Genomic DNA, 17,642 nt, shown 5'->3' with positions numbered 1-17,642 from the left:
CAAAGGGGTTTCTCTTCCTTGTTGCAGTGTCTGAGGATGGAGAAGGCATCATCTTGCCCTCCATCATTGCCCCTTCCTCTTTGGCCTCAGAGAAAGTGGACTTCAGTAGTTCCTCTGACTCAGAATCTGAGATGGGACCTCAGGAAGCAACACAGGCAGAATCTGAGGATGGAAAGCTGACTCTACCATTGGCTGGGATTATGCAGCATGATGCCACCAAGCTGTTGCCGAGTGTCACAGAACTTTTCCCAGAATTTCGTCCTGGGAAGGTACTTTCTATGGAGAATGCCCACATTGCAAACCACTGCCCTCTTGTAGGTACTAAGTTGTGTTGTTAAGATGCTGAATATAGAATGGGTAGAATTTAAAGGTTTCCTTATTCAGTGATATTCTGTTGGGTCTTTTTTTTTTAAGTTTTATGCATTGATAATACATGTGATTTATATAGTTCTCATTAGAAATTGTCCTTTCTATCTTAAAAGAACTAGTCCAAATTATTAAGGAACACTTCACTTTTTTGATGGATGTTATAAATCTGACTTCAGCATTTCTTGATCCCTTCCTCACAGTTGGGTAGACTCCTCAAGGGAGTTTCCAGACTCAGGGCCACTGTTTTCCTATCTGACATTGAGTCTCTGACATGGAAACATATTTTGTGTTCTAGGTGTTACGCTTCCTACGTCTTTTTGGACCAGGGAAGAATGTCCCATCAGTTTGGCGGAGTGCTCGGAGAAAGAGGAAGAAGAAGCACCGTGAACTAATACAAGAAGAGCAGATCCAGGAGGTGGAGTGCTCAGTAGAATCAGAAGTCAACCAAAAGTCTTTGTGGAACTACGACTACGCTCCACCACCACCTCCAGAGCAGTGTCTCTCTGATGATGAAGTAGGCAAAATAGAGATCTGGAATTAAGACCTAGGAGGGGAACAAATGAATTCTCCCTAGCTTATGTCTAAATTGAAATGAACACCTTAGCAGGCAGTGTCCTGTGCTGATTTTCATTAAGTAATCATGATTTCAATCCCAGTGGCTGTCCCTTCCCTATTGTAATAGAAGAGTATTGCGGGCAGGCAGATGGTGATACACTGGTGAATAAGAAATTTGAAAGATAGTCAGAGTGTGCCATGATATAATTCCATTGTTTGCATTCTAACTCCCGTCCTGTTCAAGAATCATCCTCATGGCTCCTCTAAGTTCTCCCCCTGCCTGTTAACTCCCTATAGCCTTAGGGCGTCTGGGGTCAGGAGATCCTCCTCCTCTTCTACTTTGTTCTGTTACAGATCACAATGATGGCTCCTGTGGAGTCCAAGTTTTCCCAGTCAACTGGAGATATAGATAAAGTGACAGACACCAAACCAAGAGTGGCTGAGTGGCGTTACGGGCCTGCTCGACTGTGGTATGATATGCTGGGTGTTCCTGAAGATGGCAGTGGGTTTGACTATGGCTTCAAACTGAGAAAGATGGAACATGAACCTGTGGTGAAATGTAGAATGATGGAGGTAAGCAACACTGATGTGTAAGAAAGGAGTCACTGTGCCCAGGGCCCTATCAGTTTTACTTAACTTTACTTTTCAATTGCAGAGACACTGGGTAGGGTTTCTTTGGTGGGAGACTGAGGTGTCTAAGCCTTTTGTTTGGTGTGATATATCACCCTGGCAAGTTGGTCCCATTGCAAGGATTCTGTTTGTGAAATGAGTTCTGTGCCAGACTAGGAGTGGGAGAAGGCAGATACTCCTTCCTTATCAGGTACTTCTCTCAAGTCAGGGACCACATTTGATGTTCCTGTTGTGGGATTTGGAGTGGGAACTCTGACCAGTGACCATTCAGGGATTTGTGTTCCTCCCCTACTTCTGTAGGACTTCAGGAAACTTGAGGAAAGCAGTGGCAGTGATCTTCTGGCTGATGAAAACTTCCTGATGGTGACACAGCTGCATTGGGAGGATGATATCATCTGGGATGGGGAAGATGTCAAACACAAAGGCACAAAACCGCAGCGTGCAAGCTTGGCAGGCTGGCTTCCTTCCAGCATGACTAGGAATGCCATGGCTTACAATGTTCAACAAGGTGTGCATCTATGCCTGCTGTGTCCAGCACACTGTCCTTTATCTTAGTCCTCTTAAGTAGGCTTAGCTGTGATCTTGGCTGCTGAGAGACAGTGAAATGTTTTGAATCTGAGCCCTGATGCTAGTCTGTAATGATTTTTTTACACTATTAATAAGGTAAGATGGACTCTGATTTCTCATTAGAAAAATGTGAAGACTACTTTGAAGTTAAAGATCTTTCTGAACTATAACAGTGCTTTTGTCTTGATAGTCTGCTTTTGTTTCCAGAGGCCCTTAATCTTTATCATTCTAGAATTTGCTTTCTCTCTTCTTAAATATACATGCACACACAAAAATGTATGCTATGCTTAATGTAGAAAATTTTGAAAATACAGTACAGTGTCAAAAATCACTGGTAACCCCACCATCTGGAGACTATCAGCTTTAGCTTTTTGGTGTATTTTGCTTTCAGTTTTCTGTCTTTTGTGTGTATGTAGCTGAGCTCATTCCTGTAGGTACAGTTTTACAGGTTATGATTTTCATTTAATGTAATATTATTTTATGTCATTTAAAGTTCTTCATAAAAATTTTTAATAACATGGGAAACATTTTAAATGGAAAAAAAATCCAGATATGAAGTGGCATATTTGATACCCTGTTTGCATAAGTGAAAAAAAAAGCACACGATATAAACAGAAAGTTTACTAAAAAGGAATATACTATGGGATTCACAGTGGTTCTTTCTAGTTTGTAAGATCACAAAGAGCTTCTCGGTTTTCTTTATACCTTTTCTGTATTTTCCAAATTTTCTTAAGTTAATCTGGATTTCTTTTATAATTCAGAGGAGAACCAAAAACATCTTTTTTAAATCTAAGAAATAGTTTTTTTCCTTTTTCCTTCCATTCTATCTAAACATTTTATTCGTTATATAGTAGTTGTATGTGGATGTTTTCATAATTTACCAATAATTATTGTATTTTAAATATAACATATTTTACTACATTTATTGTTAGCATATTTTACCATATCATTTATTACCATAATTTATTTAATCAGTCCCTTATTAAACATTTGGCTGTTTAAATTTTGACTATTATAAAAAAACATTGCAGGGACTTCCTAGGTGGTGCAATGGTTAAGCATCTGTCTGCCAATGCAGGGAACACGGGTTCAATGCCTGCTCCAGGAAGATCCCACATGCTGCGGAGCAACGAACCCCATGCGCCACAACTACTGAGCCTGTGCTCTAGAACCTGCAAGCCACAACTATTGAGCCCATGTGCCACAACTACTGAAGTGCACGCACCTAAAGCCCGTGCTCTGCAACAAAGAGAAGCCACTGCAATGAGGAGCCCATGCACCACATTGAAGAGTAGCCCCCCCTCGCCACAACTAGAGAAAAGCCCGTGTGCAGCAACAGAGACCCAATGCAGCCAATAAATAATAAATAAATAACAAATAAATTAAAAAAATAAAAAATAAAAAACATTGCAGTGAACATTTTGTCTGCATCATTTTAATTTTAATTTTTTTAATTTTTATTTATTTATTTATTTATTGGCTGTATTGGGTCTTCATTGCTGTGCGTGGGCTTTCTCTAGTTGCAGTGAGCAGGGGCTACTCTTCGTGGTAGTGCATGGGCTTCTCATTGCTGTGGCTTCTCTTGTTGAGGAGCACGGGCTCTAGGGCACACGGGCTTCAGTAGTTGTGGCTTGTGGTTCTAGAGCACAGGCTCAGTAATTGTGGCACACAGGCTTAGTTGCTCTGCAGCATGTGGGATCTTCGCGGACCAGGGATCCGAACCCGTGTCCCCTGCATTGGCAGGCGGATTCTTAACCACTGCACCACCAGGGAAGTCCCTGTAGCATTTTTAAAAGTGAGAAATACACTGTATCCACTAGGTTCCTTTTCAGTAGCCACATGAGTAACTGTTAGCATTTGCTCCTTTTCCCTTTGCTAGAATTGAAGGGGACATAAATGTTTTGTTTGTTATTGTTGCCTCATGTTTTGACTAGGTTTTGCAGCAACCCTGGATGATGACAAGCCTTGGTACTCCATTTTTCCTATTGACAATGAGGAGCTGGTGTATGGACGCTGGGAGGACAATATCATTTGGGATGCTCAGTCCATGCCCCGGATCTTGGAGCCTCCTATTTTGACACTTGATCCCAATGATGAGAACCTCATTTTGGGTATGGTACTGGCTGGGTCAGTGTTCTTCCTCCATAATTGACAGCTTGCTATGTTAATGTCAGGGGGCAGGAGGAAATCAGAAGGGTTGGGAAGGTCAAGACTAGAAGCTTCTAGATAGTAGTTTGAGACAGCAAATTTGTGGCTGTCAGTTTCTAGTATTTGTGTATTGTTTAGGGAAAACTCATAATGTGGGAATGTTGGAAAGTAGTACCTTAGAGATGTCAAGAGTGTTGTTTGGTTGGAGTTAATCATGGACTGGAGAGGGATGAGAAATCTGGTTAGGAATTGCAAAGGTATCAGTAGGAAAGGTGAATCTTCAGGGATAACAACTCCGGGGTGACTTTTATTTCCTCCTCAGAAATTCCGGATGAAAAGGAAGAGGCTACTTCTAACTCCCCCTCCAAGGAGAGTAAGAAGGAATCATCTCTGAAGAAGAGTCGAATTCTGTTAGGGAAAACAGGAGTCATCAAGGAGGAACCACAGCAGGTCTGGGAAGGGAAAAGGGGTTTGGTGTTTAGAAGAGCAGTGAAAGGTAATGGAGAAGGGAAGTCTGACTAAGGTTTATTTGATGCCCTATCATTAGAACATGTCTCAGCCAGAAGTGAAAGATCCATGGAATCTCTCCAATGATGAATATTACTACCCTAAGCAACAAGGTCTTCGAGGCACCTTTGGAGGAAATATTATCCAGGTAAAAGTAGCATTTTTTTCTATGGTGAATGGGAACCACTGCTTTGTTTTGATGGAGGATATGGGTAAGTCTTGCCTAGGCTTGGAGTTTAATTTGAACCCTTATATTTCTGTCTTAGCATTCAATTCCTGCCGTGGAATTACGGCAGCCCTTCTTCCCCACCCACATGGGGCCCATTAAACTCCGGCAGTTCCATCGCCCACCTCTGAAGAAGTACTCCTTCGGGGCACTATCTCAGCCAGGTCCCCACTCAGTCCAGCCCTTGCTAAAGCACATCAAAAAGAAGGCTAAGGTATGATTGAATCTTGGTTAGAAAAAAACAGCTATAAAAGACATTGGAGTACAAATGGGGGAGATGGACTGGATATTAGATGATTTTAGGAAATTGTTTATTTTCTTAGATGTGATAGAATGTTATTGTGGTTATTTAGGAGAATGTCCTTATTCTTGGGAAATGCATGTGAAAATACAGTGAAGTGCCATGATAACTGCAACTTTCAAAAATGGTTCAGCAAAATCTATTGAGAGATAGTTATAGGTAAAACAAATATGACAAAATGTAAAGTTATATCTAAGTGGTGAGATAATAAGTGTTTATAGCTTTGACTTTATGTTTGAGAATTTTTGCAGTGAAATTGAAAAAAAGGCATGGATGTCCTAATGAACAACATCACTGTATGTAATTATTGTCCTGTCAGTAGCTGTACTATATTGTCTTTGTTCTCGGCAGATGAGAGAGCAAGAGAGACAAGCTTCAGGTGGTGGAGAGATGTTTTTCATGCGCACTCCTCAGGACCTCACAGGCAAAGATGGAGATCTTATTCTTGCAGAATATAGTGAGGAAAATGGACCATTAATGATGCAGGTTGGCATGGCAACCAAGATAAAAAACTACTATAAGCGGGTGAGTCTCTGCTCAGAAGATCTTTGTTGTTAATATAGCTGTAGTTAAATATCCAGCAATCATATGTGAATGTGTATTTTGTTTTCTTTATACTAGAAATTTATTGGGAGAGAGGAATGGTATCTATATTGCAGTTAGTACTATTAATAGAATGCTATGCTCATGGGATATTTTGTGTAGGTTTATTGATTATATTCTGGGATAGTAACTGGGTCTGCTACATTCCTTATAGAAACCCGGAAAAGATCCCGGAGCCCCAGATTGTAAATATGGAGAAACTGTTTACTGCCATACATCTCCTTTTCTAGGCTCGCTCCATCCTGGACAGTTACTGCAGGTGAGGAATTACTTCCTGTTGTAACTCTTTTCTAAGGGAATTGACAGATGAGGAGCTAGTCAGCCCAGAAAGAACCATTTCTAGTTGATTGAGATACTATTTATACATCAAGTATGGGAAAGAGCAATATAAACTAAAAATGATTATAATCCAAAAATGTTTTTGCATCACTTTATTAAAACTGGCTCCTTATTATGTTATTCAATAAGTTAAATTTGAAATCGTTTTTTGAAAATACATAGTGGTGGGGACGTCCCTGGTGGTCCACACTCCCAGTGCAGGTAGCCCAGATTCAATCCCCTGGTCGGGGAACTAGATCCCATATGCATGCCGCAACTAAGAGTTCGCTTGACGCAACTAAGAAGTCTGCATGCCACAACTAAAGATCCCTCATGCCACAATGAAGATCCTGTGTGCTGAACTAAGACACAGCGCAGCCAAAATAGATAAATAAATAATTAAAAAAAAAAAAGAAAATACATGGTGGTAAGAAGTCCAGAAACATCTAGGTGGCATAGGGAAGTCAACTTGGGATTAATAATTTAGCATAGTTAATTTATGAGTGTTTAATTTGTATGTGTAAGATTGGTATGTTTTGATTATATTAGTTGTGGTCATTTTGAGTATTGAACCACACCTGAACTGTGCTATTTACAGTCCCCAGCTGTAGTGAAATGTTTTTTTTCCCCAATTTGTTCTGATGGGTATAGAAATGCCCTCTGGTAACCTAGCTTTTATGTATTTTGTTAAGGGAAGGTATAGAGGTCCACAATATGATGTGAGGAAATCTTTAGCACTCTCCTACCTTGTTTTCCCCCCACTCCCGCCCCACTTTGTTTCTCTTGACAATCTTAACCATTTTACCTGTTCTTGTACCTAGTTTATGCCTTTGTTTCTATTGCTTATTCTCCTAAAGCATCTACTAAGCACATTATTTTTTTTTATCCTTTACATCTGTAGTCCATTTCCCACCAGATTTTTCGTGGGAAAACTGTATCACCTTCATACCGTTCCTATCACTGTAACTTTCTGTTGAAATTTTCTACCAATCCATCCCCTTCTTTTGTGGCTACTTTTGTAGTCTCTTAGAGATCCTTTTTCATCTCCCCTTGTAACTCTTTTTCACATTTAGAATTTTCTTTCCACACCTATGTATTGAAGATCTTCCCTCTTTCTGTCTACTTTTCTGATTTTTTTGAGAAGTCTTTCCTTAGAGTCACAGGTTCTTATGATAGTTGATCCTCATCTGTCTGCTACTTAAACAAGCTCAAATGTTTCTGTCCTGCATGTTTAGTCTGTCTTTTCTAACACACTTTCTAATTCATTAGTTTTTTTTTTTATTATTAATTTACCTAACAAATGTTTTGCTCTTACATTATGTCAGGGCCTATTCTGGGGTCTAGGGTAGTAGTATGGTACTTGTTAGTTTATAAAGTGATTTTCATGTGTAATCTTCATCGCAATCCTGTGAGCTGTAGGCGTTTTAAGTATCTCTGTTTTGTAGATGAGGAAAAGTAAGCTCATAGATATCAAATAACTTATCTGACATCATACAGTGAGTAGCAGAGCCAGTGTCATCTGAATCCAAATCCTGTAGTTTCCCCACTACTGGCTTTTAAAGGTAGCCAGTGGGTAAAAAGTTATCTGTCCGCTCCTGTTTGATATTCCATATTATAATTTGTTTATGTTATTTGATGGACCTTAGATGGCATAATGGGGATAGAGAACAAACAAGCTTAATTTTCCTTTCTCATTGGTTTACTAAATTTCCAGGGCTTCTCTGTATGTAACTTTTGTGTTTTTATTTTTGTTAGGCATTTGAGAACAACCTTTTTCGTGCTCCAATTTATCTTCATAAGATGCCAGAAACTGACTTCCTTATCATTCGCACAAGACAAGGTTACTATATTCGGGAATTAGTGGATATTTTTGTGGTTGGACAGCAGTGCCCCTTGTTTGAAGTTCCTGGGCCCAACTCCAAAAGAGCCAATACACATATTCGAGACTTTCTCCAGGTAGGAATGAGAGGATAGGGAGGGGGTCTGGATGTATGTAAAAGGATATGTGGATTTGGGGGCACGTCAGGAAAAATCAAAACATATAGGGGCTTAGCAGGGGAAGGGGCCTTGGTGAGGACTTTTATCCTTATTTTCCCAAATGAAAAAATTTTGGTTTATTGGGCAGGTTTTTATTTACCGCCTGTTCTGGAAGAGTAAAGATCGGCCACGGCGGATCCGAATGGAAGATATAAAAAAAGCCTTTCCTTCCCATTCAGAAAGCAGCATCCGGAAGAGGCTAAAGCTCTGCGCTGACTTCAAACGCACAGGTCATCAGTTGTGACATTATATGTCCTCTCTGCTTCTCTCCAACAAAGGAATTAGGGCTTCCAGTTAAAAGATAAGCATACAGCTACTAAAATAGGAAAAAAATAAAGTCATCAAAAGGAGATAGCAAATCTTCTAATTACAGAGGCTCTGATTGCTGTTTAATTTTGTCTGTCAGGAAATTCAGTGTGATTGTTGGATGTCTTATATGAGATGTAGGAAACCTAGCAGCAGGGCTTTTCTTGGCCAGACAGTCAGGCTAACTGGCTAGGCCTGATACCTTCTAGGACATTGCCTGATTTAGTCTTGGGGTGCTGTCCCTATTGCTGTCAATGAAAGGGCCTTTGGAATTCAGAATGGTCTCATTTTCTCTCTTTTCTAGGCATGGACTCAAACTGGTGGGTGCTAAAGTCTGATTTTCGTTTACCAACTGAAGAGGAGATCAGAGCTATGGTGTCTCCAGAGCAGTGTTGTGCTTATTATAGCATGATAGCTGCAGAGCAGCGACTGAAGGTGAACACCTTTCTCTTAGGCACTAACTATACTTACGGGTGTTTTTCAGAGAGATGAGGATGAAGACTTTTCTCACTGGTTTAGGAATGATGGTTACTATATTATTACCAAACATTTAAAAAGTCAAACTGAATGAGGTACTCTTGTGTACATCAGTTCTGGGGTAAAATGCATTGTAGCTAAATACCAGTGGGAAGGTTTAGTGAGGGACTTAGGGCATATTGTTTTGCTTTGAAAATGGTTGCTCATTAATTTGGGTGATAGCTTTAATCTCTATTCTTTGTAAGACAGGTGTGTAAGCAGGGAAAGTACTACTTAGTTGTTTTCCACAGCCTTCCAGGTGGGCAGAGATGATAATAGTGCTGGACGTGTGGTTTAGAGAAGCATAAGGTCCTTATCAGGCCAAAATAGGAAAGATCTAGCTGGGGTGGGATAGCACAACTCTGTCCTATTGAGTTAATGAGCGTCTCTATTCAGCTTCTTTATGGGCCTTAACTTTCTACATATATTAGCCTAAGGATGTAGAATGGTGATAGATACACCTGAGACTTTACAGAATCCATTCTCTATGCAAAATGTGCTTTGGTGTTCTGTACTTGGTATTCAGTGAAACTTGTGTTTTGTCTTATGCATGGATTTCTCCTATTCCAGGATGCTGGCTATGGTGAGAAGTCCTTTTTTGCTCCAGAAGAGGAAAATGAGGAAGATTTCCAGATGAAGATTGATGATGAGGTAAGGTTTTAATCTTTATTCGTACGTCCCATTTATCTGTTTTTTGAAAAATAGCTTCATTGAGATGACTGTCATACAATAAAACGGCACACGTCTAAAGTGTACTATTTGGTATGCTTTGATATATGTTTATATCTGTGAAATTGTTGTGACAAGATAATGAGTGTATCTGTCACCCCTGCAAGTTTCTTTGTGCCTCTTTGAAATCCCTTTTTCTGCTCTCCCTTCTCTCTACCCTCCCTGTCCCCTGACAACCACTGATCTGCTTTCTGTCACTGTAGATTAGTTTGCATTTTTTAGAATTTTAGGTAAATGGAATCATAGTTACACGTACCTTTTTTTTTTTTTTTTTTTTTTTTGGCGCACGGGCTTAGTTGCTCCGTGGCATGTGGGATCTTCCTGGAGCAGGGATCGAACCCATGTCCTCTGCATTGGCAGGCGGATTCTCAACCACTGCGCCACCTAGGAAGCCCCACACGTACCTTTTTTAAAAAATTGTGGCAAAATAAACATAACATAAAATTTACCATCTTAATCTTTAAATGTGTAGTCAATAGTGTTAAGTACATTTACATTGTCATACAACCTATCTCCAGAACTCTTTTCATCTTGTAAAACTGAAACTCTATTACCCATTAAACAGTAATTCCCCATTTTTCCCTCCCCCAGCCCCTGGCAACCACCATTCTACTTTCTATCCCTATGAATTTTACTACTCTAGGTACTTCACCTAAGTGGAGTCATACAGTATTTGTTTTTATGTCACTGATTTATTTCATCTGGCATAATATTCTTAAGGTTCATTCCTGTTGTAGCATGTGTCAGAATTTCCTTCCTTTTTAAGGCTGAATAATATTCAGCCTTAAAATACATACATATGTGTGTGTGTGTATATATGTATATACACATATATGTATAAAAATATATACATATGCACACACACCACAGAATATTATTTTGGTTATCCATTCATCCATTGATGGACATTTGCATTGTTTCTTCCTCTTGCCTGTTGTGAATAGTGCTGCTATGAATATGGGTGTGCAAATATCTCTTCAAGACCCTTGCTTTCAATTCTTTTTCATATATACCCAGAAATGGAATTACTGAATCATATGCTAATTCTGTTTTTATAATAGTTTTTTGAGGAAGCTCCATAATGTTTTCCAAACCATCCGCACTGTTTTTACATTCTTATCAATGGTGTTAAGAGTTCCAATTTCCCCACACTTTTGCCAGCACTGGTTATTCATTGTTTTTTTGATAAATAAGTATCTCAGTGGGTGTGAAGTGGTATCTCAGTGTGGTTTTGATTTGCATTTCCCTGATGATTAGTATCTTTTCATGTGTTTGTTGGCCGTTTTTTGTCTTATTTTGAGAAATGTCTATTCAAGCCCTTTGCCCATTTTTGAATTGGGTTGTTTGTTTTTTTGTGGTTGAGTTTTTGTAGGAGTTTGTATATTCTGGATGTTAACCTCTTTTCAGACATATGTTATGCAAATACTTTCTCCCATTCCGTAGGTTGCCTTTCACTTTGTTGTCCTTTGTTGCAGAGAAATTTTAAATTTTGATGTAGTCCAGTTTACCTAATTTTACTTTTGTCACCTGTTCTTTTGGTTCCATTTCCAGGAAATCATTGCCAAATCCAGTGTTGGGAAGCTTTTCCCCTGTTTTTTCTTCTAAGAGTTTTACATTTTTAGTTCTTACATTTGTTTTTGTTGCATTTTGAGTTAATTTTTTGTATGGTGTAAAGTAAAGGTCCACCTTTGTTATTTTGTATGTGGGTATTCTGTTTTCCCAGCACCATTTGTTGAAAGTATGTGTTTTTTCTCTTCTGTGTTCTTCACTCTAATTATGTTGAGATTCATCCAGGTGGTCGTGTGTATTAATAGTTTGTTCCTTTTATTGCCACATAATATTCCATAGTATGGATGTACCACAGTTTGTTTAATCACCTGTCAAAGGATATTTTGGTTGTTCCCAGTTTTTGGCTATTATGAATAAAGCTGCTCTGAATATCCATGTATAAATCTTTATATGGACATATATTTCTTTTTTTTCTTGGGTAGATACCTAGACATGGAATTGCTGGGTTGTATGGTAACTCTGTTTTACCTTTGGAGGAACTGCCAGACTTTTCCACAGTGGCTGTATCATTTACATTCCTACTAGCAGTGTGTGAGGATTCCAGTTTTTCGATATCCTTATTGACACTTGTTATTTTCCATTTATTATTAATATTATTATTGCCCGCCTATAGTGGGTATGAAGTGGTCTGTCATTGCAGTTTTAATTTGTATTTTCCCAATAGCTAAAGATGTTGAGCATCTTTCTGTGTGCTTATTTATCACCCAGTTATCTTCTTTGGTTGAGGGTCTGTATCCCTTTTGCCCATTTTTATTTTTAATTAGTTGCTTATTTTCTTCAGTTTTGAGAGTTCTTTATGTATTCTAGATCCAAGTCCTTTATCAGGTATGTGATTTACAAGATTTTCTCCCAATCTGAGGCTTGTCTTTTAATTGTTTTAGCAATGTCTTATGAAGAGCAGAAGTCTAACTTGTAAATCTTCTCCTTTGTTGCTTGTGGTTTTGGTGTTATATCTAAGAAATTTTTATCTAACTCAAGGTTGCAAAGGTTTTTTCTTATATTTTCTTCTAAAGGTTTTATTGTTTTAGATCTTATGTTTAGATCCATTTTGAGTTAATTTTTGTTTAGAGTGCAAGGTGTAGATTAAGGTTTATTTTTTTGCATATGAATGTCCAGTTATTTTAGTACCATTTGTCAAAAAATTAAATGATCTTTTAAAACAAAAATTTGATCATATCACTCTCTTGCCCAAAAACTTCCTTTGGGTCCTCATTTCTTTTGGGAAGAAATCCTTAACATGATTCACAAGGCTCTACATGATTTTGGTCTTGTATTGTAATATAACTCTCACCTTCTCTCATCTGTCACTGCCCATCTTATACTCTAATGTCCAAACATAACTAAAGTTCATTCAGTTTCCTAAATTTCTTTCTGTTGCCTTCTAGAATTTTGCAACTGCTATTCCTACTGCCTAGAATATTTTCTCTCCACTCCTGTATCATCTGACCTTCATCTACAAGTTATATTCTCCCGGAAGCTTTTGCCAACTCTTGTCCTCACTCCCAACCCTTCATTCAGATTGGATCACCATCTTTTCCTTCTTTGTGTACATATAGCACTTTTTACTTTCCTGTCATGGCACTGATCATGTAGTATTGAATTTGGTTGGTTTGTTTGTCTCTCCCTCACTAACTTGAGGTCCTTGAGAAAGTAGTGCTTGGCATGTGGTAGATATTCAATAAATGTTTGCTAAATGAGTGAATGATTGTCAATGAGGTCCGGCAGAGTGAGTAAAGAAGCATTGTTGTACTATTCTTTTGAGGTTGGAGTGAACAATGAGTGGATGTCTAAGAATTTCCAAAAGTAAAGATTCTGTTGAATGGCCTTCAAGATTGAATCTCGAATGGAGAATTGGCTGCTTTTTCTAGCTAATCATATATACTCTTGACTGGTCTGTTTGGACAAGCACATTCCCCTTGTCTTAATTGCCTGATTATTTTATGGGGTTGATGAACACCGTTCAGGGTCCCAGGAGAGAATAGGCCTTTTTGAGCAAACCAGTGGCAGAAGTAGAACACACTTTGGTTTATTGCTACTAGGACTGGGGCCAGTGCTTTGTAAAGCGTGGTTGTCATCTAATTGTGAGAGTATATAGGTTATTCTAAAGAAAGTGTTTGAGCAATTGGATAATCAAATGTGGTCATCAATCTAACTTAACTCTTTGAGCATCTTGAGGGTGGGGGCAACACTGTCTTTGAGAACTCTCATTCAATCCCAAGGGATACGGAGCTGAAGTGGGTACCACTGTTCCACATGTTCCTACTTACACTGACTGAGATCTTGGCCTCTATTTATTATCATGACTTAAGTACCATAGGAAAGAACAGCAGGCTGAGTACTGGGCAGCTTTATGTAATTACTGATCTCTGTGGATAGTTCAAGAAAGCATCAAATTATACATTCTAATTTTCCCCACCTTCTAAGTATGGCTAGACATAGAGCAAATGTTTCCCATCACCCTTTGAATCTTTTTCTATACCTCAGGTTCGCACTGCTCCTTGGAACACCACGAGGGCCTTCATTGCTGCCATGAAGGGCAAGTGTCTCCTGGAGGTGACTGGGGTGGCAGATCCCACAGGGTGTGGTGAAGGATTCTCCTATGTGAAGATTCCAAACAAACCAACACAGCAGAAGGTGAGACTGTATGCATCTCTAGAGGGTAAAAAATAAAGGGAGGAAGAAATAGAGGTTAAGGAGTGGAGACGCATGGGTGGGGATCTGGAAAGCCAGTAATATGTTGACAGGGTGACTTAAATGCCTACTATAAAGAGTTCAGCCGACTAGGATTCTGTCTTGTTTTGTTTCTGAGGTAGGATGATAAGGAGCCTCAGCCAGTGAAGAAGACAGTGACAGGAACAGATGCAGACCTCCGTCGCCTTTCACTGAAAAATGCCAAGCAACTTCTACGTAAATTTGGTGTGCCTGAGGAAGAGGTGGGTATGGAAGAGGAAAACTTAGAGGCCCCTAGGGGCTTTGTATAGCGAGGGAAAAGCTTGGAGGCAGATGTTAGGAACTGTCTGGAGAAATTTGTAGTGTAGGTTGTGGTAGATTGGATCTTAGATACTTTTTCAGGAGATAGCTTTCCCAGAGCTTTCTGTTTAACCTGCTTTGGGTGATTATGTTTGTTTTTGTTTTTCGTTTTGTTTTTGTTTTTGGTTTAACTCTCTAACCGTGTGCCCTGGTTTGTCCTTTGAAATCCCTCAATGATTTGTGTGTGTGTGTGTGTGTGTGTGTGTGTCTCTCTCTCTCTTCTAGATTAAGAAGTTGTCCCGCTGGGAAGTGATTGACGTAGTACGCACAATGTCAACAGAACAGGCCCGCTCTGGAGAGGGACCCATGAGTAAATTTGCCCGCGGATCAAGGTTTTCTGTGGCTGAGCATCAGGAGCGTTACAAAGAGGAATGTCAGCGCATCTTCGACCTGCAGAACAAGTGTGTTGTTTTAGTGCTGCAGAAAATCCAAGCTGGAAAGGGGAGGGGTCCCAGACATTATTTTATAGTGAAGAGAAAGTCACCTAATAATGTGACTAGGTGGTCAGGTATCTGAAATTTCAGGGTGGTATCTATTCATAATACCGCCGGAGTACCTACTCCCTTCAAAGCAATTTGGCAAAGGTTTTGAATGGCAAGAAGTGCTAGGTTCCATGGCAACTTTTGTGGCCTACTTGGGCCTGGTGGCCATTACAGTCATGATAGGGGACAGTAGGGATTTTTTTTAAGGCTTAGTGGTTAGAGGATGGTAATGCCCTATTAAAAATGACCAATGTACTGATTTATTTCTCAGGCTTTTTCCAGGAATTATGAGAGAGTTGCTGTACTATTTCATATTTTGAACTTGCCTTGTTGACTAAATTTCTAGGAAAATTTTGTGGAGCTTTTCTGTTCAGGGTCCCATGTCTTAGTGGATTTTGAATATTTCTTTTTTAAGGTTGATTTGTCAATTTCCTACTCTTGCCTAAACTAAAAGTGTATTTCTTCAGCTCTTTCTACACTTTTATGTTTCCCCTTCTCTTAACATTGTTTTTTGTTTTTAGGGTTTTGTCATCAACTGAAGTCTTATCAACTGACACAGATAGCAGCTCAGCTGAAGACAGTGACTTTGAGGAAATGGGAAAGAACATTGAGAACATGTTGCAGAATAAGAAAACCAGCTCTCAGCTATCACGTGAACGGGAGGAGCAGGAGAGGAAGGAACTGCAGCGGATGCTACTGGGTGAGGGTAGTGACTTCACAGACAGACAGACAAGGAAAAGAAAGTTTGAAAATGTGTAAATAACTGCACACTAATAACCGAGGTAAAGCTGGAGGCAGAAGAAGTAGGGAATGAGTGTGTAGAAAAGCCTATAGATGAGGTAGAAAGATTCTGCAAACTGGACTCTAGGTTTGTCTGTGGGGCACAAATTGAAGAGATACTGCCAGTCCACTACTGCCTCTGTCTGTATTAGGCCTGGCCAAGCCAGGGCTATCAATGCTGTACATCAATTGAGCTTTCTGAGCATTCATCCTAGAGGGTAAGATTTTTAAATACAGAATCTAGAGGGTAAGATTTTTAAATACAGAATCTGTGGATGAATTTGGGGGGTTGTTCACGAGCCCTCTGAAATCACATGTACAATTCTGGGCAAATGTGCCTTTTCTGAGGAGAAGATCCATGGCTTTAAGAAGATTCTCAAAGGAGTCTTAGACCCTAAAAAGAGTTTAAAATCACCAACCCAAAATTGCATAAGTTGAGGGTGAGGATGATGAAGACCTAAACTGGTTTGGGATGTGGTCATTGGGAATGAAAAGAGGAGAAAAATCATAGTGACCTTAAAATTTCACTCTTGCTTGCTAGAAAGATGGTGGTACCATTGATGAAAGTAGTAAATTTCAGAAAAAGAAACAGGTTTAAGAAGGAAAGGTGTAATATGTGGAGTTTGAGGTCCCCATGACACTCCCCAGTATAGATGTCAAGCAGGCAATTGAAAACTTGGATGTAGATACTGAGAGAGAGGATAAAGGCTGGAGATGAAGGTTTAAATGACTACTGTCACTCACAGTAGTCTTTCCCTTATTCCCTCTCTGTAAAAGCTTTGTGTAATTTTGTTGTTCTGACTACTTTGTAAAGCCTTTCCTCAAGTGTGGTCCTGGACCAGCAGTATCTACATTACATGGGAGCTTACAGGATCTCAGGTCTCACCCTAAACCTACTGAATTAGAATCTGTATTTTCTAATCCTCAGATCCTCAGATGATTCATATTAAAGTTTGAGAAGCATACTCTAGGCCTTAAGACTCTGAATTTTTTCTGTGGTGCCATTTTTTCCCCTGGGTGCTTGGGTGCTTTTCTGTAATGTGACCATCAACTACTTCCTGCTTGGACTTTCCTCTTGCACTGTTGTTCAGAGGAATCAGAATACAGCTACTGTTCTTCTATCCCCCATATAACACACGTTTCTTTGAGATCCTTTCAGAACTTTTTGTACTTATAAAAATGAGAACATTGACAGTGTTAAAATGAAGTCAGGAAAGGACAACTCTGTATTCTTGGGGCTGGTGGTGACTTTGGTGCTTTCTGTAGAACCATAGTTCTGTGGCATGTTGAGCCTCGGGGTCTCCACTCAACCCCATTTGGGTGGTAGGGGGAATGTGTGGAAATCTTTTTCTGCCTTGCAGCAGCAGGCTCAGCAGCATCAGGAAACAATCACAGAGATGATGACACAGCTTCTGTGACTAGCCTTAACTCTTCTGCCACTGGCCGTTGTCTCAAGATTTATCGCACGTTTCGAGATGAAGAGGGGAAAGAATATGTTCGCTGTGAGACGGTCCGAAAGCCAGCTGTCATTGATGCCTATGTGCGCATACGGACCACAAAAGATGAGGAATTCATGTGAGTTTGACTCCCCACTTCCCAGTGTGATAAGAAGGATGATGGGGAAGGGGGTGAGGGTGGATGCTTGAGTTTCAGTGACAGGGTTTTGCACAGTTGTCCCTGGAAGTCTGTGTTAATTGGAAACCATCTTGCCTTTAGAACTTTGGGTTTAAACAAATCACAGGGAGAATTCCAAATTTGCTGCAAAATAAAGGTGTGTTTTTAGTTCCACTTGGGTCCTTTGTGTTTTCGTTGGTTGGCTGGCAGAAATCTTAGGGACTCCTCAGGGCTTCTCATTCTGCGAGAGGTACCTCTCTGCACATGGAAGACTGATGAGCAGGGAAGATGGGAATGCCGGGTAGCCTCTTTTGTTTCAGTCTCGATGATTACTTTAGTTCTGAGAGGTTTGCTA

The 17,642-nt window shown here is 39.8% G+C and overlaps 1 protein-coding gene across 8 annotated transcripts in view; it reads left to right on the top strand.

Annotated features, from left to right (window-relative positions):
* The window catches only part of TAF1 (TATA-box binding protein associated factor 1), a 68,313-nt gene that overhangs the window by 6,080 nt on the left and 44,591 nt on the right, over positions 1 to 17,642 (top strand). For 4 of the 8 annotated variants that reach the window (XM_057719244.1, XM_057719239.1, XM_057719241.1 and 1 more), the window contains exons 5-23: positions 28 to 269; positions 665 to 883; positions 1,279 to 1,497; positions 1,855 to 2,062; positions 4,056 to 4,232; positions 4,592 to 4,719; positions 4,817 to 4,924; positions 5,043 to 5,216; positions 5,655 to 5,828; positions 6,061 to 6,165; positions 7,980 to 8,180; positions 8,350 to 8,491; positions 8,872 to 9,002; positions 9,654 to 9,734; positions 13,866 to 14,015; positions 14,195 to 14,314; positions 14,637 to 14,812; positions 15,415 to 15,593; positions 17,035 to 17,248. In XM_057719244.1, the coding sequence (XP_057575227.1) occupies positions 28 to 269; positions 665 to 883; positions 1,279 to 1,497; positions 1,855 to 2,062; positions 4,056 to 4,232; positions 4,592 to 4,719; positions 4,817 to 4,924; positions 5,043 to 5,216; positions 5,655 to 5,828; positions 6,061 to 6,165; positions 7,980 to 8,180; positions 8,350 to 8,491; positions 8,872 to 9,002; positions 9,654 to 9,734; positions 13,866 to 14,015; positions 14,195 to 14,314; positions 14,637 to 14,812; positions 15,415 to 15,593; positions 17,035 to 17,248 (3,148 nt within the window). The remainder of the gene's footprint in view (positions 1 to 27; positions 270 to 664; positions 884 to 1,278; positions 1,498 to 1,854; positions 2,063 to 4,055; positions 4,233 to 4,591; positions 4,720 to 4,816; positions 4,925 to 5,042; positions 5,217 to 5,654; positions 5,829 to 6,060; positions 6,166 to 7,979; positions 8,181 to 8,349; positions 8,492 to 8,871; positions 9,003 to 9,653; positions 9,735 to 13,865; positions 14,016 to 14,194; positions 14,315 to 14,636; positions 14,813 to 15,414; positions 15,594 to 17,034; positions 17,249 to 17,642) is intronic. The other 4 variants (XM_057719243.1, XM_057719242.1, XM_057719240.1 and 1 more) reach the window with 3 other exon arrangements.

Source organism: Hippopotamus amphibius, chromosome X (assembly GCF_030028045.1).
Source record: "Hippopotamus amphibius kiboko isolate mHipAmp2 chromosome X, mHipAmp2.hap2, whole genome shotgun sequence".
Classification (NCBI taxonomy): domain Eukaryota; kingdom Metazoa; phylum Chordata; class Mammalia; order Artiodactyla; family Hippopotamidae; genus Hippopotamus; species Hippopotamus amphibius.
The sequence above is the reverse complement of the archived record's forward strand: the minus strand, read 5'-3'. Positions and strand labels throughout refer to the sequence as shown.